The sequence below is a fragment of the Chiloscyllium plagiosum genome, unplaced genomic scaffold (genome assembly GCF_037043375.1).
Source record: "Chiloscyllium plagiosum isolate Xiang-an unplaced genomic scaffold, Cpla_swu_hap1 HiC_scaffold_5, whole genome shotgun sequence".
Classification (NCBI taxonomy): domain Eukaryota; kingdom Metazoa; phylum Chordata; class Chondrichthyes; order Orectolobiformes; family Hemiscylliidae; genus Chiloscyllium; species Chiloscyllium plagiosum.
The window spans coordinates 49,726,866-49,749,359 of NW_028270143.1; the positions used below are offsets into that span (position 1 = coordinate 49,726,866).

At 41.2% G+C, this 22,494-nt stretch overlaps 1 protein-coding gene across 3 annotated transcripts in view; it reads left to right on the forward strand.

Annotated features, from left to right (window-relative positions):
- Positions 1-22,494, forward strand: part of elp2 (elongator acetyltransferase complex subunit 2) — a 149,684-nt gene that overhangs the window by 59,832 nt on the left and 67,358 nt on the right. For 2 of the 3 annotated variants that reach the window (XM_043689952.2, XM_043689954.2), the window contains 4 exons: positions 1,617-1,766; positions 11,975-12,166; positions 14,325-14,394; positions 19,179-19,280. In XM_043689952.2, the coding sequence (XP_043545887.1) occupies positions 1,617-1,766; positions 11,975-12,166; positions 14,325-14,394; positions 19,179-19,280 (514 nt within the window). The remainder of the gene's footprint in view (positions 1-1,616; positions 1,767-11,974; positions 12,167-14,324; positions 14,395-19,178; positions 19,281-22,494) is intronic. The other variant, XM_043689953.2, reaches the window with a different exon arrangement.

A 22,494-nucleotide genomic window follows, 5' to 3' on the forward strand; every position in this document is an offset into this window, starting at 1 on the left:
TGTTGCAATTTAAAATATGTCTGTGCACAGAATTTTTCATATTAAAGCTTAATTGTTTTTCATGGTTCCATTGCCAGGTTATACACTTGTGTTTGGGACTTTTTGTGTCAGATTTCTAAAAAGATATTTGGATGGAATAATGAACATGATTGGTTTACCTGGATTTGATTCAGTTATATTTCTTGTAAAATACTGTCATAGTCATCACTAGTCAACAAAAATTGGGATTTTCGATGCTCAAATGTAAGTTAACAACCAGGGTGTCATATATTTTTTTTTCTAGTATATGTTTTAATATTTTTACTGCTTCAATCATTTTCATAATTTTAATAATTATAGTGAAATCTTTGCCTGAGGGCATTGGATCATTGAGCTGAGGCATTCTTTTTGATTATCAAACAGTATTACAGGTTTTTCCCAATAAGCCTTGTTAAATAGTGGTAGTACAGGACTTGAGTATTGCCAAAAAAAAACAAACTTTGTGGGAAACTTTTAGATAGCTCATGTATTCATCAGGACATTAGCAAAAATACACACATTAGGAGAAAACAGCAGTCATGCATGCTGTGCAGGAGAATCCACCAGTTAATGATAACTGACCGTTAACTCCCAAGCTTTGCTTAAAGTTTAAACCAGGCAGGTTAATTGCACCTGTTTTAACTCAACAAAATAGATGAAATTCATTCTCTGCTTCCTTACTCAGGACATTGCTCTGAGAAATCAGAGTCAACCTGCCTGAAGCAAATTAACTGGAATTTTTTTGCAATATAATGATGACTGCACTTAAAATACATGATTAGCTGTAAGTGTTGGGGTATCCTGTCATCATAAATGTTGCTTTGTGAATAAAAAAGATATTATTTTCCTTGCTGCTGTTCGATGTGGAGTACGAGAAGAACAGTTTCTCACTCTTCCATGCCTGTCATGTGCCTGTACTCTGACCTGTGAACAGTCAGCAAATACATTCATTTCTTAAATCTAAGCCTGTTCCTGCTATTGGTGTTAGTGACTGCTGATTTGTTGACAGTTTGTGGATTCATAAATGTGAAAAATAGTATTAATAGAACAATAAGATTTTACTAACTGAAGAAAGAAAAATTAAAGAACCTCAAAAGGGAAACGACTCAAGCCAGATCATAGGTCAGTGGTGGTGATGGCTGACAATTGAGTTGAAGAGGCCTGGTAACAGTTCATTAGGGATGTGACATGGCTGATGGTTATTGATTTCTTTGTCCCACCACCAACTATGGTAGCCACCTAAGCATCATGTTTCAGTCCTTCACCAGCTCCACATACCTCAGCAGCGCCAGGCTCACCTACCAAACCGAGCAATTGATCAATCAAAACTGTACAGCAGACAAAATAGATAGCTTATTTAAATAATAACCTGTTTATTTTCTATTTCCCTTTTTTGTTTTCCCTTTTTAGACTAGAATTTTCATTAGTAATAATAATGAGCAGTATGTGCCATTTGCAGTTCAAGGGAAATCACTTCTGTTGTACTGCAACAAAATCAGAATTGAAGGGATATCTATATATGTGGTCATATAACATCAATGTGTGTCGTCCTGATCATGTTTATCAGACTGATGCCTTTCAATGTAATATGTTTTCAGGGAGAGTGGAAACCAGAAGTAATCCTTTCGGGACATTTTGGTTCTGTACAAGATTTGATCTGGGATCCTGAAGGAGAGTTTATCTTGAGTGTTGGCTCAGATCAGACAACGAGATTGTTTGCTCCTTGGAGAAGGGCAGGTCGTGAACAGGTAATCAGTGTGACATCGATTAGCATCACAGGTGAAAATTGTTGGAAAAGAGGTAGTGTTCCTACGCCTGGACTAGAAGGCCTAGTTGAAGTCCCACATGCTCCAGAGGAATGCAGTAACATCTTTGAACAGGTTGTTTAAAATTACTTTGAGTCTCACTGCAAATAGGACTTTGTTTTTACAATCCCTTTAAAGGATCTTTTATATCAAGCACTCCTTTTTCAGGCAATGCTTGTAATTTTGTTTGAGAACCTGGAATGCTTCCTTGATTTGTTTCATAGAACCGTACAGCACAGTACAGGCCCTTCAGCCCTTGATGTTGTGCTGACCTTTTATCTTACTCTAAGATCAAACTAACCTACATACCCTTCATTGGACTATCTTCTAGGTGCCTATCCAACAGTCGCTTAAATGTCCCTATCTGACTCTACTACCACTGCTGACAGTGAATTGTACGCACCCGCCAGTCTCTGTGTAAAGAACACACCTCTGACGTCTCCCCTAAACCTTACCCCAGTCACCTGAAAATTATACCCTCGCGTGATAGCCGTTTCTGCTCTGGGAAAAAGTCTCTGGCTTTTCACTCTGTCCAAGCCTGTCATCATCAAGCAACATGTGAAGTTATCTAAAAACAAGCTGCACAAAAATGATTGCAATACAATGTTTTTGCATCTTACTTTAGAAGAGAATGGATCCATTCTTTGAGCTAATAAACATAAGTGGAATTGTAGTCTTAATTACATGGGTAATGTAGAAATATTAAGCCTAGTCCTCTAATAGAAAATGAGCTAGAAAGTCACTTGTTTCTGTCTCTATTTTTGCTGGTGATAACACTGGACAAGTTAGATCCCAGAATGAAACCTGGCTTGATACGTAATGGACTGTATCTTGCCAGAAATCAGTTAAATGTAAGTTTTGTGCAGGGTTTCTCTCTGTGAAGCCTAGTAAATTTTCTCTATCATCCTGAATCCATTTCATTAACTAAGTAGTGTACCTCTATGGTATCTTGCCAGCCTTTTGGCACTGACCTCATCATGGGAAAGTGAAATGAAGCCATGTGATCTGACAAAACTGGCGTTGGAAACAGTATTAATATATTTGTGGGTGGACAATTGAGACATGCCACACAGGCTCCCAGTGACTCCTGGAAAGCAGCCAGTTGCATAAGGGTTCAACACTGCTATCTCCTTGAAGATAGGCCCCCACGCCTTCATGTCACAGGTCCTGCTCCAACAGTTGCCACAGTTCTGTGATACTATCCTGGGACATCCACAATCTGCATCACTCTGTGCCTCACTCATCTGGAGGAAATGGCATTGAGGACAATAGACTGTGACCTCCCTGTACCCACCTGCACCTTCTAAGATGCTCTTCAGCTGTGACCTCCTCAGGTGGAGGTTCAGCATTACTGGAAATTGCTGCTGATCCTCAACTTGCTGCCTCATGTGTTCTTCCTCCATTTCCCTGTGGCTCAACCATGACCATAAAGCCAGGTGTGGCTGGATCCATCAGTCATGCTGGTAATGAACTATGAGGGGAACATATGAAACAGCACAATACCTCAGTAATATGAGCAGTCAGCAATTCCATCAATTATAAATGATGATTAGTACTCCTGTGTACAGTAGGACATGGAGGATTTTGACAAGGATGACCATGAAATGCATCTACATGGTAATTGGACATTGCACGTTATTCTGTTGAAGGTCAGCCATGTTCAACAAAACAGTAGGACTTTGTAAATATTGTATGAGTATTGAGACCTTGTCCTGTCATTCCTACATTACCTAAGAAAGGCATCATTGCATGTAAGAGGAGGTTGCATTATACTTGCAGTTCAAGATGATGGGAAATCAGTTCTGTGCCTCTGAGCAATGTAGGAGATCTTGAATTAGCTTTGTAGTTTTGGCCCATGGTTGCTTCCTTTAAGATCACCTATGATTGAAGACAGACATCCTTGTGAAGTAGAAAGAATCTGTGATGACCATTGACATTGCCAAGTTTAACTTTCTCTGGCATTTGTGCCCCACATGGTTATTCACTGCATGATGTTATGATTGAAAATGAACTCCATCTGTACTCTGCAAGTGAATAATTGATGCTGTTGTCATGTGAAAAGCCTCCCATCCATCAGAAGTGAACCTCGTGAGTTGGGATTGAAAACAAACACTGACTGTGCCATTCCAGGTCTTTTTGCATCAATTTTACAGTTGTTCGCACTTGGACGTTGATGGAGCATGGAAGGTTATGCATGTTGCACTTGGAAATCAGGCAATCTGGCTCCCCTAACTCTTTCCCAGCCCCCTTACTGAGCCTCCAGGCTGCTTTTTTCCTCGAAGCCCTTAGGCAGCCTAACACAACTGATCCCCTCGCATCTTCCCAAACATATTAGTTAGGTCGTGGTTTATGACCAGTGTGGATGCGATTGGCCTTTTTCTTTACTGTGGATCTCGATGACTGTCTGTCTGTCTCCCACCTGGAATTACAACTGCACCTTTCACCCTTGGCCTCTGAATCTCCTCCATACAGTTTAATTCTGCCTACTACCATAATGCACCCCCCCCCCCCCATTACATTGAGGCCATGTTGGTAATGATCCGCAATAACCTCATCTACCGCAGAATCCCACGTGCTCTTGTGCGCCACTGTCTTTCCCTCCCCTTAATTTTCCTCCTTCACTATCCTTGCCAATCTGTGATGCAGTAGGGCCATCTCTAAACCCCAGCATTGAGTTCCCCCACTTCCATAACACAGCAGTGTCCCCTGGTAGCCTCCCTTGAATTTCATTCCTCTGACCTCTATAATTGACCATGGCTCACCGCCACAGCTGATTTGGACAGACAGTCTCGACCGGTGCCTGGCCAGATTTCTGCATGATGTCCAAGCAGTTCCCTGACTGACAAACTGCAAATTCCCTGACTGGTTGCACTGAGCATGCAGGACTGTGGCCCACTTTCTGGGCAGTGCTGAGGCAGAACCCTTTACCCTGATCATCTCAAGTGATGACTGACTGCTTGAGCCACTGCATCATTTGCAGACACTGCCCTTGACTACACCAAGACCTTGATTGCTGGTAGCCCCCGTTGACTTGTCTGACATGCTGTGATGTCTGGATTATGCATGTTGTAAGTGTGCGATTGACATAAGACGTTGCAGTATAGCAACATGCCTACTCACTTGACTAATGATGGCTGACAACTATGACAAGCTGTCTAGCTCTTTGGGTGCATTAAACAATAAAACAAGACAGAGTGATTGAGTGGGAAAAGCTTAAAAAAGCATGCCGTGACAAGGCAAGGATGCAGTGAGCATCCAATACACCTAACCTGCACATACTGAATGTGGGAGGAAACCGGATCACCCAGAGGAAACACATGGGAAGAATGTGCAAACACCACACAGACGGTTGACCAAGCGTGGAACTGAACCTGGTTCCCTGGCACTGTGAAGCAGCAGTGCTACCTGCTGAGCCATCATCTGCCACTGTGCTACCCCCATATCTGTCCCTGTCCACAAAGTGTCATTGTAGCATTTCAAGGAAAAATGCCAAGACACTCCAAACTGTAGCATTGATGTGTATCAATCATAATATTCAAGGTATTGGAAAGTAGGACTCATATAGATAGCATTATACATTTAATAGTTATAGATTCATAGAGATGTACAACACGGAAACAAAAACTTTGGTCCAACTTGTCCATGCCGACCAGATACACTAACCTAATCTAGTGCAATTTGTCAGCACTTGGTCCAGATCACTCTAAACCTTCCTATTCATATATCCATCTAGATGCCTTTTAAATGTTGTAATTGCACCAGCTTCTACCACTTTCTCTGGCAGCTCATTCCATACATGCACCACCCTCTGTGTGATAAAGTAGCATCTTTTAAATATTTCCCATCTCACCCTAAAGTTATGCCCTCCAGTTCTGGACTCCCCCACGTGAGGGAAAAGACTTATCTGTTTACCCTATGCGAGCCCCTCATGATTATGTAAACCTCTATAAAGTTAACTCTCACCCTCTGACGCTCCAGGGAAAACAGCCCTGACCTATTCAACCTCTGCCTATAGCTCAAACCCTCCAACCGTAGCAACATCCTTGTAAGTCTTTTCTGAATTCTTTCAAGTTTCACAACATCCTTCCAATAGGAAGGAGACCTGACTTAGTACAGACTCGACGCCACTTCTTTACGATATAATTCTCTTATTCTATGAAGTAGATTGGAAATGTATAATGATGATGTAGTGACGCTGGTACATGTTGAAGTCGAAAAGTGTGGCGTTTGAAAAACACAGCAGGTCAGGCAGCATCTGAGGAGCAGAAGAGTTGACGTTTCGGGCATAAGCCCTTCATCAGCAATGTGAAGAGGGAAGAGGGCTGAGAGATAAACAGGAAGGTGGGGATTGGGCTGGGGACGAAGGAGCCGGGAAGACAGGGGTTGGTGGCATTGATTGTGATAGGTCGGTGGACAGGGTGCAGTGGATGGGTAGGAAGGAAAATGGACAGGTGGTATAAGTCAAGCAGGCAGTGCCAACCTGGAGGGTTGGATCTGGGATGAGATGGCGTGTGGGAGATTTGGAAACTAGTGAATTTGACATTGATGCTGTGTGGTTAAAGAGTCCCAAAATGGAAGATGAGGTGTTCTTTCGTTAGTTGTTGGGTGGCTTGGATTTGGCGTTGGAGAAAGCTCAGGACTTGTATGTCCTTGGTGGAGTGGGAGGGTGCATTCCTAGGGTCAGAGATGTACAGCACGGAAACAGACCCTTTGGTCCAACTTGTCCCTGCCGACCAGATATCCTGACCCAATCGATTGCCACTTTCCAGCAAATGGCCCATATTCCTCTACACCCTTCTTATTCATATATCCATCCATGCGACATGTTTTAAATGTTGTATTTGTACTAGTCTCCACCACTTCCTCTGGCAGTTCATTCCATACACGCACTACCCTCTATGTAAAACGGTTGCCCTTAGGCCTCTTAGGTTTTTTTTCCCCTCGCACCCATAACCTCTGGCCTCTAGTTCTGGACTTCTCCACCCCAGGGCAAAGACCTTGTCTATTTAGCCTATCCATGACCCTCATGATTTTATAAACCTCTATAAGGTTACCCCTCAGCCTCTGACGCTCCGTGGAAAGTAGCCCCAGTTTATTCAGCCTCTCCCTATAACTTAAACCCTCCAATCCTGGCAACGTACTTGTAAATCTTTTCTGAACCCTTTTAAGTTTCACAATATCCTTCTGACAGGAGGGAGACCAGAATTGCACACAGTATTCCGACAGTGGCCTAATCAGTGTCCGAACAGTTGCAACATGATCTCCCAACTCCTGTACTCAATAGTCTGACCAATAAGGGAAAGCATACCAAACGCCTTCTTCACTATCCTATCTACCTGCAACTCCACTTGCAAGGAACCGTGACCTTCACTCTAATGTCGACTTGTTCAGCAACACTCCCCAAGACCTAGAAGTGGTTAGATACAGGGCGGTGAGGTTGTTTAGTGCGGGTGTCCTAGAGATATTCCCTGAAATGCTCCACGAAATGGCATTCTGTTTCCCCAATGGAGAGGAGACTACATTGAGCGTAATGGACACAGTAGATGAGGTTGGTAGATGTGCAGGAATTTCTCTGCTGAATGTGAAAAGATTCTTTGGAACCTCGGATGGAGGTGAGGGGGGAGGCATGGATGCCGGTTTTACACCTCTTGCAGTGATAAATGAAGTGTGGAGAGGGTGCTGATGGGGTATGTTGACCTAACGAGGGAGTCACAAGGAGAATAGTCTCTGCTGAACACAGATAGGGGTGAGGCGGGAAATATATCTCTGGTAGTGGGTCTGATTGTAAGTGGTGGAAATGCCGGAGGATAATGCACTGTATCTGGATATTAATGGGGTGGAAGCGCATTATCCTCAGTCATTTCTGCCACCTACAATCAGACCCCACCACCAGAGGTATATTTCCTTGCTCACCCCCGTTCGCAGAGACCATTCCTTCCGCGACCCCTTTGTTAAGTCCACTCTCCACACCTTGCCACCCTCCATACCCAGCACCTTTCCTTGCCGTCGCAAGAGGTGTAAACCTTATGCCCACACCTCTCCCTTCACCTCTGTCCAATGCCCCAAAGGATCTTTTCACATCCAGCAGAGATTCTCCTGCACTTGCATCCACCCCATTTATTGTATCCATTACTCTCAATGTGGTCTCCTCTACATCGGCGAAACAGAATGCCAACTCATGGAGTGTTTCAGGGAACATCTCTGGGACACCCGCACTAAACAACCCCACTGCCCTATGGCTGACCGCTTCAACTCACCAACTCCCAATCCACCATGGACATGCACGTTTTGGGCCTCCTCCACTGCCAAATCCAAGCCACATGACGACTGGAGGAAGAATGCCTCACCTTCTGCCTTGGGACCCTTCAACCACATGACATCAACATTGACTTCACTCATTTCCAAATCTTCCCTCCCCCCAAGTTATCCCAGATTCCACCCTCCAACTCTACACTGCACTGCCCTTTAGACCTATCCCACCTGTCCATCTTCTTCCCACCTATCCGCTCCCCAATGACCTATCACAATCACGCCCCACCTGCATCCACCTATCACCTTCTCATCTACCGCCCATCCCACCATCACCTCCACCCTCCTATCTCTCAGCCCCCTTTCCCCCCCCCCCCTCCCCCCCCGGCACATTCCTGATGAAGGGCTTATGCCCGAAACATTGACTCTCCTGCACCTCACATGCTGCCTCACCTGTGCTTTTCCAGCCTCACATTTTTCAACTCTGGCTCTCCAGCATCTGCAGTCCTCACTTTCTCTTGGTCTGTGTTGAATCCCAGTGTTTGTGTTTGTGTGGGTATCATGTGGTCCCTGCCCATGTATATGTTCAGAGATGCTGATGCTGGGTGTCCAAAAATGGGGGTCCAGAGGAACAAGCAGGGAGCTGGAATCACCAGGTGACTCTGACTTTCATGTCAGGAATTCAAATTTCTATCTGGTGTGTGGGGGAATAGAAACCTGTTATGTTAATGAGGTGAAATTAGGTAGTAATAAAAGTGAGAATGAGCAATAATCCATGCAATTGGCCTCGCGCAATTTACTACCAAAAATCTCATCTGATTGTCCAACACTTGGTTGGAAATGAGACTTTTTGATCTCTATAACATTGCTGGACAACTCACCCAATTTTCCCATTTTTCTCACTGATCTTACATTGTTCGGGGGAAGTGAAGAAAATTCCACCCCATAAGTTTTTGTATTAATTGTGAAGGTCAGTAATTTAACAATTAAAGATTAAAATCCATTCCATAAACAAAAAACACATATGACTTAACTCAAACCAAGAGCTATTGGAACAATCTTATTACAATCATCAATTTTACCTCTTCAAGTGATGAGTCACCTCTATCACCACTCTAAAGTGTTTTGCTGAGCTGGCACAGCTGTAATCTGTTTCAGCAAAATTCTGTTCTTTCACCAGATGCTTTTTTTTGTTGTTAATGTCTCTTTTGAAAATGCTTAAACTCAGCAGTTATTTCAACTCACTATTACATAAACTCATGTCTTCAACAGCCTTGTAGGATGTCTACCTGTCTTATACACCCACAGCCTTCTGATCATTAATTTCTAAGTAACCCAAGACTTCTCACTCATCCTCGCGGCCTGGAGACTGCTAATAACCGTATCTCCTATTATGGGCTTCTTTCCCTCTCTGCAGAACTGAAAAGTAAAATCCATTTCCTTCACTTTAGAACTAAGTTCTAAAATGATAATATATTATGAGTGCTCAAAACATCAGTTACAATATTGACAAAATCCTGGAATTAGATTTCATCCTCATCCTGTTAGCATGACAGTAATACTTAATTTATTCAAAATTAATTCCAAGTTTTATCTTTCAAGTTACTCCTGTCTTACATGTTGGTTGAGATTGATGTTTGGCTCCATGCTGAAAATACTGTATTGACCACAGTTTCTCTATTGCTTTATAAATGAAAGCATTGAATGTAAAAGGCAGTTATGATGATTTTATCTCAATTGCTGGATTATGTCTAATTCTGGACATTGCATTTAAGGAACGATGTAGAAGTTTTAGTGAGGGTGCAAAAACGATTTCTGAGAATAATTCCAGGCATGAGAGAAATTACTTAACTTGATAAATGGGAGAAGCTGGAAATGTTCACCCGAGCAAAGAGGGAATTGAGAGAACATTTGATAGAAGTGTTTGCTATCATAATGAGTTTAAATAGAGTAGATTTTGCAAAACTATTGCCATTGCTGTAAAGATTGAAAACCAGAATGCACAGATTTAATACAGGTGGTAATAACATGAGGAAAAACTCTTATGCAGAACAATTAAGACATGAATTGTACTACCTGAGATTCAGTTATGGGTGTCAAAAAAGAATTTGTATAAATGCCTTGAGAGAATTTTTTTTAATCCTATGGGAAAAGAGGAGGTGAATGCGTCTCGCTGAGTGCTTGCAGAGGTAATGCACACACCAGTCTGAATTGCAGTTTCCTGTGCTTTTTACCTAGTTTGAGATTCTATGCTTATTAACAACACCTCTTAAGTTTTAAAGGCGGAAGATAAATTGCTGTGGTTCAATGCGGTGGGCCATTTCAGGTATTTCTGGATGTTCATGTTCACAAAGCAGTTGTGATCTCCCCCTCTAATCTTGGAAAAATCATTTGATTTGAGATACATTTTGAGGTTTCCTAAAGGTGTGCAGATTACTTTGCCTTGATGTTGTAACACGCTTCTTTAATTGTCAGCAGCACATTAAAATGGACTTAGCTATCCTCATCATTGATGCCTTCCCTTCACCTTGTTGATTATTGCTGAAGCTCTGCCAGTAAGCTGATGTTGGAAAATTGTATTTAGTCAGCACACACACGCATCTGAGTTTATCTAAAATGTGACGATAATCCAGAGACCCGGGTTCAATTCCCGCCTCAGGCGACTGACTGTGTGGAGTTTGCACGTTCTCCCCGTGTCTGCGTGGGTTTCCTCCGGGTGCTCCGGTTTCCTCCCACAGTCCAAAGATGTGCAGGTCAGGTGAATTGGCCATGCTAAATTGCCCGTAGTGTTAGGTAAGGGGTAAATGTAGGGGTATGGGTGGGTTTCGCTTCGGCGGGTCGGTGTGGACTTGTTGGGCCGAAGGGCCTGTTTCCACACTGTAATCTAATCTAATCTAATCTAATCTAATCTAATCATTCAAGTCTGAAATATACCAGAACTGGAAATTCAAATGAAAGAAGTGCTTTTTTGAAGCACATTTTCACATCTGGAGGAATCCTTTGAATCAAGTTATGTATGAGATAGTCCTGACAGTTCCATTTCTAATGCATATAAATTCATACATCATAGTATGAAGAAACAAGGGACCGAGATTACAAATTTAAATTTAACTATGACTTGGAATGTAATTCATAAATACTTCATTGTATCCTGATGTATAACACGGATAAATAAAAGAAAGGTCAAGTATGAAATTGAAATAGCCTAGAGAGCAACAGTAGTTAAATAAAACTAAGAACAGTGGATGCTGAAGATCTGAAATGAACAAAAATGGAAAGTACTGGAGAAACTCATGGTTTTGCAGCATCTGAGGAGAGAAAAGCAAGAATCAACATTTTGAGTCCAGTGACCCTTCATCAGAATCACAGTAATTCCGTTGCTTTTAGTGTTGAATTTCATGAAACAGCTTTGTTAAAATAGCAAAATACTAGGATTTCTACCCAAAAGAATAGATTGTAAAACTATAGAAATTATGACCAGTTTTTTCCGACGATGCGTTCCTTGGAAAGAATAATTTTCTCAAAGTGTTGTCTTCACAAAATTTGAACCAAATGCTTTTGAGTGCTTGACATGACAGAAGAATGAATACAAATGAAAAAAAAACATTGAGACGTTTGAGAGATTTCAGATGTCTTGCCTGAATAGTTATCTAAAACACACATGAAGACCAGTGAAAAGACCAAGGCATGTAAGTTTTAGCAGCATGTTCAGAGGATGGTGGTACATGATTATGGAGCTGAGGAAACAGGAAAGGACTAGTGGTATGAAGTAGACCAGTGGAAGTTGGGTGTACCATTTTTTTCTCATTTTGTTATGTTCTTATCACTCTTGCAGATGATAGCATTTTTTATTCTCCGGTAACTATTTCTGCGGAGATGACTTAAGTTTTTTTTTCATTTAGGTAACCTGGCATGAAATAGCACGACCACAAATACATGGATATGACATGCAGTGCTTAGCTATAATTGGTCGTTTTCAGTTTGTTTCTGGTGCTGATGAGAAAGTGCTTCGAGTCTTCACGGCTACCAAAAACTTTGTGGAAAATTTCAGTTCCATTACTCGTACCCCACTTGAGAACTTGCTCTCAAGCAATGTAAGTCCATTGAATACTGTTTAATTTTCATGTCCTTTATCTTTTGATTATAAAAGGTGGGTCTCCCTTCTGATTTTATAAAACAAAACATTTATGATCTAATAACATGAAATATGCATCTGTTTCTTTTTGTTTTCATAACACCAGTTTTCATGGTGCATAATCCAGCTCATGCTTTTTTTATTTAAATGAAAGAAATCTTCGTTATAATTTACAGTTTTGATAGTGGCTTTTCTGCAGGCTCCTAAACAAATTGAACCAAAGATCTGTACCTGTCTTTTTTTTAGAATGATTTGTTTCCTCATTTCTTGGAATTACAGCGTAGAACGTGCTATTTGTTCCATCAGGTGTAGATTAATTTTTTTCTCCATGTTATTTGAATTAATCTCCTCACCACCTGTATTACTTGAATATTTTTTCTTCTGCAAGCAGCTATCTGATTTTCTTGGAAAGGAACTTGTAGTTTTGCGTTAGTATAGTTCATGGATTTTCCATATTCTAAAAGCTTTCTTGTGGAAAAATAAGTTTCTGAGGTTTTCAATTAATTTTATAAATAACCAAAATTGGTTGTTTTCTTGGATGACACCCATTTGAAACATCAATATGTATCTCATAACCGTGAGATTGTCCACTCCCAAGTAGACTGTGAAATTGTGCATTGTTCTTTGTAGCTTTTAATAAAGCAGCCATCAGAATTCTACATGAAAGGGCACTCAAGCTTAAAGACTGTTGCAATTCAGTGTAAATTCCTAGGCAAGGATAAGAATTTGATTGAACTAAAAAAAAAGTACATGAAACTAATTATTTGAAGAATCAAGATCACATTCTTAATCTTGGAGTAGGCCATTTTAAGGCAGAAATGAGGAACATTTCTTCACTCAGAGAGTTGCCAACCTGTGGAATTTGCTCCACAGAAGCCTTGTTTTTATTCAAGAAAGAGATAAATGTTTACATGTTAAAGACATAAAGAGGTATGGAGTAAAAGCAGGAATATGGATTTGAAAAAGGGTCAACCTGTAGCCGGTTTGAAGGACTGAATAAAAGCATATTACTGCAGATGCTGGAATCTGAAACCAAAAAAGAAATGCTGGAAAATCTCAGCAGGTCTGGCAGCATCTGTAAGGAGAGAAAAGAGCTGACGTTTCGAGTCTAACTGACTTTGTCTAAGCTTTGATAAAGGGTCAGTTAGACTCGAAACATCAGCTCTTTTCTCTCCTTACAGATGCTGCCAAACCTGTTGAGATTTTCCAGCATTTCTCTTTTGGTTGAAGGGCTGAATAGTTTGCTGCTGCTCCAAATTTCTCAAAATGTAGTGACCAAATGTAATGACTGAGGGGTATTGACACCATTTTCTGCATAGAAGAGCATAAGTGCCTTTCAAATGCATTGCCTGCCTGGTGCCAGGGTTTGGGACATCTGCCCAAGGCTGCAGAGGAACTTGTGGTGGAGGGGAAGGATCCAGTTGTCTTGGTCCATGTACGTACCAGTGTCGTAGGTAATGCAAAGATGGAGGCTATGCATAGTCAGTTTGAGGAGCTACATGCCAAAGTAAGCAGAAACTTAAAGGTCATAATCTCCACTTTGTAACTTGAGACTTGTGCAAATTGGTGCTGGGCAAATTCATAAATAGAGAGGTGGGCAAATATTCAGTCCTTTTAAGATTGGCAAGATGTAATGAATGGTGTGCCACAGGGATCAGTGTTGGGATCCAACTGTTTGCACTTCATATAAGTAACTTGGATGACGGAACAGAAAAGGTGATTGCCAAATTTGATCATAGCACAAAGACAGGGAGAATTGGACAGAAAGCTGAGGATCTTGTGCAATGTAATTTTGAAAATATTTTGCTTTGCAACGTTTGCATGTTGTATATTAATGATGGAAATTTCACAGATATAAGTTTTCAGATCCATTGAATTTCATCTTAATTAGTGCAGACATAGTGGACTGAAAGGACTGCTCTATGTTCTATGAAATAGTTGGATTGTAAAAAAAATGAAGTTTGTTTCCAATTATTACAACTGTAGCAGAGCAGTTCAGTTTTTAAGTTGTAATTGAAATGGGATTTTTTTTTTAAAGTTTGAGCTTTTGGCTTGCATTGTCAACAGATACTCATTTTATATACTTAGTGATTTTCATTTCTTTTCTTTTATTGCAGATAAATGATGAGATCCCTGAAGGTGCAAGTGTACCTGCTTTAGGATTGTCCAATAAGGCAGTATTTCAAGGTATGTTTGAAGAATTTCTTTTTTATTTGAAGTTATAACTCCGTTGAGGAAAAACAAAATCACTTTAGATCATATAGGCTTCAACTTTTACAGAACCAAAATGACTCTCAGTCCTTTAAAAATAGTTTTTGGTTCTCGATTCTGGGATTCTGATTTTAGGGAGTGGCTTCCAAGGGTGCCAGCTGTGTCGAGTTGCGAGCTGGCAGGATCCATTGCAACTTATATATAGCCTACTCCTCTGCAGTTTTCATGCAGTTGGATGAGCTTTTTAAAGCATTGTGACTTAAGGCACATTGATGTGTTGTGAGCCAGCTTTTGAATAGCCTGCTTCAGCCCTTGGCAATCTGTGTGGCCACATCTGAACTTCTTCAAGTTTGTGTCTCTGGGCTAGTACTTCCTGAGGTGGGTACATGAAGCCAGTAATTTTTTTCACTTCCTCTCTCAGCCCAAAGGATGAAAATTTGACCCTTATAATAAAAAAAACTGTGGTCTCTGACACGTGCGCAATGTTTATTTAATACGCCCAACTCTGATAATGCACAGATCAGTGGCAGCAAGTCTCATAGCCATCCTTATATCAGTCGTTCTATCATGGCCATGAATTATCATTTTTCATGAAGAGCATTGGAAACTGATCAGAATATGTCGGTACTTTTAATACACAAGCCCTGTCATTTAGGAGAGAATTTTCATGAGCAGTTTTATCTCATATTCTCAATACTTGACGTCGCTTTCCTCGGCGAGACCAAGAATTGAGCCTTGACTGCTTCAATTTGAGGCTCATTCCTGCATAACAAGGCCTATTAACCCACTGATTAGTTAAAGGAGTTCAAATGCTATATTATTAATGCTCTTTCTGTCCTTCTGTGTAAAGTATCCATATTTTTTGATTGCTCCTCATGTTAGTAGGAAGGAAGTAGAGACTTCGAATAAGGAATATTTATATCTGTGCTGGAAGTTGAGGTTTTTCTGATAAATATTAATTATTTGAATACAAATGTAGGGGGCATGACCACAAAAGTTTGAGATGACAACAACGTTTGTTGCTTGGTTAATAGTGAGAAGGGAAGCTGCTGACTGCAGAAAGATCACAGTGTACTGGTAAGATGGGTGGCAAATGGAATTCAGTGTGAAGTGTTGCATTTGGGAGGTTAATCAAGGCAAAGTTAGTGGAAGTGCACCAAGTGGTGCACAAGAAATGACAAACGTTGGAGTCAATGTTTGCCGATCATTGAAGGTAGCAGGAGAGATAGATAAAGTGGTTAAAAAACAACAAGGAATCGAGTTTTGTGAAGATTTGTAGCTCAGTTTGAGGTTCTGGATGTAGGTTTGCTCGCTGAGCTGGAAGGTTTATTTTCAGATGTTTCATCACCATACTAGGTAACATCTTCAGCGAGCCAGGGCACAAAGACCTGCTGATGTTTATTTATATGTTTGGGTTTCTTTGGTTTGGTGATGGCATTTCCCGTGTTGACGGCATTTCCTATGGTGATGTTATTTCCTGTTCTTTTTCTCAGGGGGTGGTAAATGGGGTCCAAGTCAATGTGTTTGTTGATAGAGTTCCAGTTGGAATGCCATGCTTTTAGGAATTCTTGTGCATGTCTCTGTCTGGCTTGTTGTAGGATGGATGTGTTGTCCCAGTCAAAGTGGTGTCCTTCCTTATCTGTATGTAAGGATACTAGTGAGAGAGGGTCATGTCGTTTTGTGTGGCTAGTTGATGTTCATGTATCCTGGTGGCTAGTTTTCTGTCTTTTTGTCCAATGTAGTGTTTGTTATAGTTCTTGCATGGTATTTTGTAAATGACATTAGTTTTGCTTGTTGTCTGTATAGGGTCTTTCAAGTTCATTAGCTGCTATTTTAGTGTGTTGGTGGGTTTGTGGGCTACCATGATGCCAAGGGGTCTGAGTAGTTTGGCAGTTATTTCCGAGATGTCTTTGATGTAGCGGAGAGTGGCTAGGGTTTCTGGATGCATTTTGTCTGCTTGTTTGGATTTGTTGCTGAGAAATTGGTGGACTGTGCTCATTGGGTGAAAATGAGGACTGCAGATGCTGGAGATCAGAGTCAATATTATAGTGGTGCTGAAAAAGCACAGCAGGTCAGGCAACAGCCCAGGAGCAGGAAAATGGACGTTTCGGGCAGGAGCCGTTAAGACTCCTGCCTGAAACATCGATTTTCTTGCTCTTCAGATGCTGCCTGACCTGCTGTGCTTTTCCAGCACCACTCTAATCTTGACTGTGTTCATTGGGTACCCATTCTTTTTGAATACACACTGTATAGTAATTTTCCTCTGCTCTGCGTAGCTCCTCTGTGCTGCAGTGTGTGGTGGCTTATTGAAATATTGTTCTGATGCAGCTTCATTTGTGGATGTTGAGATGATTGCTTCTGGTCAATATTTGGTCTGTGTTGTTTTCCTGTAGACGCTGGTTTGAAATTCCCCATTGGCTGTTCGCTCCACTGTAACTTCTAGGAATTGCAGTTTGTTGTCGTTTTCCTCCTCTTTAGTGAATTTCATGCCAGTAAGGGTATTATTGATGGTCTTAAAGGTTTCCTCTAATTTGTTTTGTTTATTGATGACAAAGGTGGCATCCATGTAGCGGACCCAAAATTTGGATTAGATGTTGGCAGAGCTGTTTGTTCGAGCCTCTGCATTACTGTCTCTGCTAAGAACCCTGATATCGGAGATCCCATGGGTGTTCCGATGGTTTGTTTGTAGGTTTTGTTGTTGAAGGTGCAGTGGGTGGTAAGACATTGGTCCACTAGCTTGACGATACTGTCTTTGCTGATGAAGGTGGTGGTGTCTAGTGTCTGTGCCTTTGGGTCTTCTAATAGCATAGTCAGTGTTTCCTTGGCCAGATTAATGTTGATTGAAATGAACAGTGCTGTTACATCAATAGAAAGCAGGAAACATAAAAGTGCTTTGTCCGGAGACTCCCTGAAGATGTTACCTTGTATGGTGACGAAATGTCTGAAAATGAACCTTCCAGCTCAGCGAGCAAAACTACAAACGCAATATGGAATCCTTTGCTAGTTGAGATGTCTAACAAAAGATGAGGCACGTTTTATGCTAAACCATGTAAATCACATTCCAGAGGATGGCAAGGATCTGGAACTCCACTGCCTGAAAGGACAGTAAAACCAGAAAGTGTCTGGATATAAACCTGAATTATCAGGATATGGACCAACTGCTGGAAAATGCCATTAAGCTGGGTGATTACAATTTCATACATGCAGACAATGATGAGCTGAATGGCTTTCTTTTGTACCATGTATTTTTTCTAAATTTTCTGAATATACGCAGGGGAGGAATATACAGGGATGTAGGGTGTAGTAGAGTATGAATTGCTTTTTAGGAGGGGTGGAATGAATATGATGAGTCAAATGACCTTCTGTTGTTTTGTACAAGACCAAATGTCCTCAAAACATATTAAGAAGCTAGTCTAGACCCAAACTCTTTCTTGTTTTAAAGGTATCTGTAATGCATTATTTCCAGATGCAGTTTGATAGGTCAAACTACTAGGCTTGAAACAAAATACACTTTGTTCATACACTATAGTTAAAATGCAAACAGAATAAAAATAAAAGTATCGGTTTAACATTTAATCTATTAAAATGCTTAACAAAATAATATGTTAACTACTATTAATTAACTTTTCTAAATATATAACATCTCATTTGCAAAGGCAAATTCAGAAAAACAGATTGTCTCACATGCAATTCCAGCAGCAGGAGAACCCCCAGCTTTTAGCTGTTAACAGAGAGAGAAAAAACAGCTTCCACACCCAGCTTCAAAGCTCCAGCAGCAACTGTTACTGAAAACTAAAACTAAAGCTCCTGGTTCTGTGGGAACTTGACCCCACCTATTCAGGCTGCTTCTGTTTACTTTATTGTCTTTCTCAACCTTTCTTCATTTAAAAAAACATGATGAAATACCCCCTCTTAAAGCCAAAGTATCAGCACACTGTGCTGTGACATACCTATGATTCTAAATGGAGTTTCACAAGAAATATGTGTTCCACACAATAACTACGTGAAAACGTTTTGCCACATGTTGCCTTTGCTTATTTTGCAAGTTAACACATCTGTTTCCTCTGGTTCTCAAATTTACATGGAGAAAGTGAGGACTGCAGATGCTGGAAATCAGAGTCAAAGTGTGGCTTTGGAAAAGTGTCAGTCAAAAATCAGAGTCAAAAAGTGTGGCGCTGGTAAAGCACAGCCGGTCAGGTAGCATCCAAGGAGCAGGAGAGTCGATGTTTTGAGCATCGAAGATGATGACTAATGAAGAGTTTATGCTCGAAACATCGACTCTCCTGCTCCTCGGATGCTGCCTGACCAATTGTGCTTTACTAGCGCCACACTTTTTGACTCTCAAACTTACATGTATTCATCTAAATAAATTGTATTTTGTCTTTGAAGTTACAGCACTGTGCAATTTATGGAATCATAGGAAGTAGCAGCAGTAGTAGGTTATTTGGCCCTTTGAATCTGTCTCTCCATTTAATATGATCTTGATTTATCATCTAACTCAGTAACCTGTTCTCGCTTTCTCCCATACCCTTTGATCCCATGAGCTTTATGAACTATATTTAACTCCTTTTGGAAACATTCAAGATTTTGACCTCAATTGCTTTCTGTGGCAGAGAGTTCCACAGGCTCACCACTCTCTGGGTGATAACATTTTCCTCCTCTCAGTCCTAAAATGGCCTTTCCCATATCCTGAAGCTCTAATGTTGAAGTTTTAAAACTGTGTTAATGCTCAGTCAATAATCGTGCCTTCTCTGCCTCAGGAGATCTAGCTGCCAATGCTAGTAAAATGGACCAAAGTGCTCTGCCGCTTAATGCCGCTGACCAGTATCCTCAGACCTACTTCCAGCCAATCAGCCTCACAGGTAAGGAAGTCTAAGAGACTAAGGATTTTTGGGGAGACTTCTGAATTTGATGCTATAATGAAAGCTAAGCTACCTTCCAAGCATTTGTTTAAAATGTGGAAGTTTGTCAATGTGCTATATATATTGTAAATAATATTAGATTTTCAACCAAGAACACCAGTGGAGTTTAATGGAATATTATTTAAATGTTCAAGTAGCTAATCCCAGAATTGGTCAATTTTGATCAACCAGTTACATAAGTTATTTTGTGAATAAGGGAATGTAAATTTCTTCCGGCAGACTTTATCATGTGTCCTCAGCTACAAAATAAACTTCTTGGATTTGATTGATCCAAGTTGTCTGAAAAAAATGACTTCCCCAAGCTCTCAAAATAATTGTAAATGTACGAGTATCCTATATTGTACGATAAAAGATATGCAGATTTTCATCTAGTATACAATTGTAACATTGAAAAGGCATCTGGATGTGTATATGAAAGGAAGGGTTTGGAGGAATATGGGCCAGGTGCTGGCAGGTGGGACTAGATTGGGTTGGGATATCTGGTCGGCATGGACAAGTTGGACCGAAGGGTCTGTTTCCATGCTGTACATCTCTATGACTCTGATTCTATATGTGCAAAAATCATGTTTATTTAAATAGAAACATCACTAACTGCTTCATGGAAATTTTATCATTTTGGCCTGATTGTAATTACAAAGTTAAGGATGGATGAGCCATTAGTTAACTTAAACACAAATACCATAACTTCAAATTTGAACATACTAACAGGCAACAAGGGTAGGCCACTTCGAGCCTGTTCAGCTGTTCAATATGATCTGATTTTATACTTAACTCTACATTTTTGCATCCTCTTTCATCCCTTTGGTAATCTAAGTCATTCTATTGAGTCTTTGGGTGTCAGGAGTCAATATGCATCAGAAAGAGCTTGAAAGGAGTTCTGTGTGAAATAGGACACAGACAGCAGACCTTTGATGTCTTCAGATTTATTGATGGAGGAGAAGGAAATGCCAAACTGTAGAGGATTGTCATAGTCTGTAGCTGACAAAGTAAAGGAGCTGATGTATAGAAATGAATTAAGTAGTCAAGGAACAATCTGGATGGTTAGCAATTTAGATTGAATACATGCAACTGATAAGGTGAATCTCATAGCATTCAAAGTGGAGAGGAAGTTGTTGAGCAGCTGCAGAAATGTTATTGCATATGAAAGGCTAAATGGTATATAGTTAACATTTTGCGTCTCTGTTCGTGATTTCATAAAAGTGTTTCTTTGCAGGATAAACAGAAAAGAAGTTGGGATCAGAAAGGTGTAGGGCAGTGTGGATGATGTAAAATACATGAAAGTGGTCAGAGAACATCTTGTCTGTGGGAGAAATGCCATGTGGTATGTGAAGGCTAAAGGCTGGCCAGCTGTAAGTAGGGATAGCGAATTTCTACAAGGCAGAGGTTCAGGGAGTACTTCATAGGGTCATAGAGATGTACAGCATGGAAACAGACCCTTCGGTCCAACCCCTCCATGCCGGCCAGATATCCCATCTGCCAGCACCCGGCCATATCCCTCCAAACCCTTCCTATTCATATACCCATCCAAATGCCCCTTAAATGTTGCAATTGTACCAGCCTTCACCACATCCTCTGGCAGCTCATTCCACCCTCTGCGTGAAAAAGTTGCCCCTTACGTCTCTTTTATATCTTTCCCCTCTCACCCTAAACCTATGCCCTCTAGTTCTGGACTCCCCGACCCCAGGGAAAAGACTTTGCCTAGTTATCCTATCCATGCCCCTCATAATTTTGTAAACCTCTATAAGGTCACCCCTCAGCCTCCGATGCTCCAGTGAAAACAGCCCCAGCCTGTTCAGCCTCTCCCTGTAGCTCAAATCCTCCAACCCTGGCAACATCCTTGTAAATCTTTTCTGAACCCTTTCAAGTTTCACAACATCTTTCCATTAGGAAGGGGACCAGAATTGCACGCAATATTCCAACAGTGGCCTAACCAATGTCCTGTACAGCCGCAACATGACCTCCCAACTCCTGTACTCAGTACTCTGACCAATAAAGGAAAGCATACCAAACGCCGCCTTCACTATCCTAGCTACCTGCGACTCCACTTTCAAGGAGCTATGAACCTGCACTCCAAGGTCTCTTTGTTCAGCAACACTCCCTCAGACCTTACCATTAAGTGTATATGTCCTGCTAAGATTTGCTTTCCCAAAATGCAGCACCTCACATTTATCGGAATTAAACTCCATCTGCCACTCCTCAGCCCATTGGCCCATCTGTTCCAGATCCTGTTGTAATCTGAGGTAACCCTCTTCGCTGTCCACTACACCTCCAATTTTGGTTTCATCTGCAAACTTACTAACTGTACCTCTTATGCTCACATCCAAATCAATTTTGTAAATGACAAAAAGTAGAGGGCCCAGCACCGATCCTTGTGGCACTCTGCTGGTCACAGGCCTTCAATCTGAAAAACAACCCTCCACCACCACCCTCTGTCTTCTACTTTGAGCCAGTTCTGTATCCAAATGGCTAGTTGTCCCTGTATTCCATGAGATCTAACCTTGCTAATCAATCTCCAATGGGGAAGCTTGTCGAACGCCTTACTGAATTCCATATAGGTCACATCTTCTGCTCTGCCCTCATCAATCTTCTTTGTTACTTCTTCAAAAAACTCAATCAAGTTTGTGAGACATGATTTCCCAAGCACAAAGCCATGTTGACTATCCCGAATCAGTCCTTGCCTTTCCAAATACATGTACGTCCTGTCCCTCAGGATTCCCTCCAACAACTTGCCCACCACCAAGGTCAGGCTCACTGGTCTATAGTTCCCTGGTTTGTCCTTACCACCCTTCTTAAACAGTGGCACCACGTTTGCCAACCTCCAGTCTTCCGGCACTTCACCTGTGACTATCGATGATACAAATATTTCAGCAAGAGGCACAGCAATCACTTCTCTAGCTTCCCACAGAGTTCTCGGGTACACCTGATCAGGTCCTGGGGATTTATCCACCTTTAACCGTTTCAAGACATCCAGCACTTCCTCCTCTGTAATCTGGACAATTTGCAAGATGTCACCATCTGTTTCCCTACAGTCTATATCTTCCATATCCTTTTCCACAGTAAATACTGATGCAAAATATTCATTTAGTATCTCCCCCATTTTCAGTGGCTCCACACAAAGGCCGCCTTGCTGATCTTTGAGGGGCCCTATTCTCTC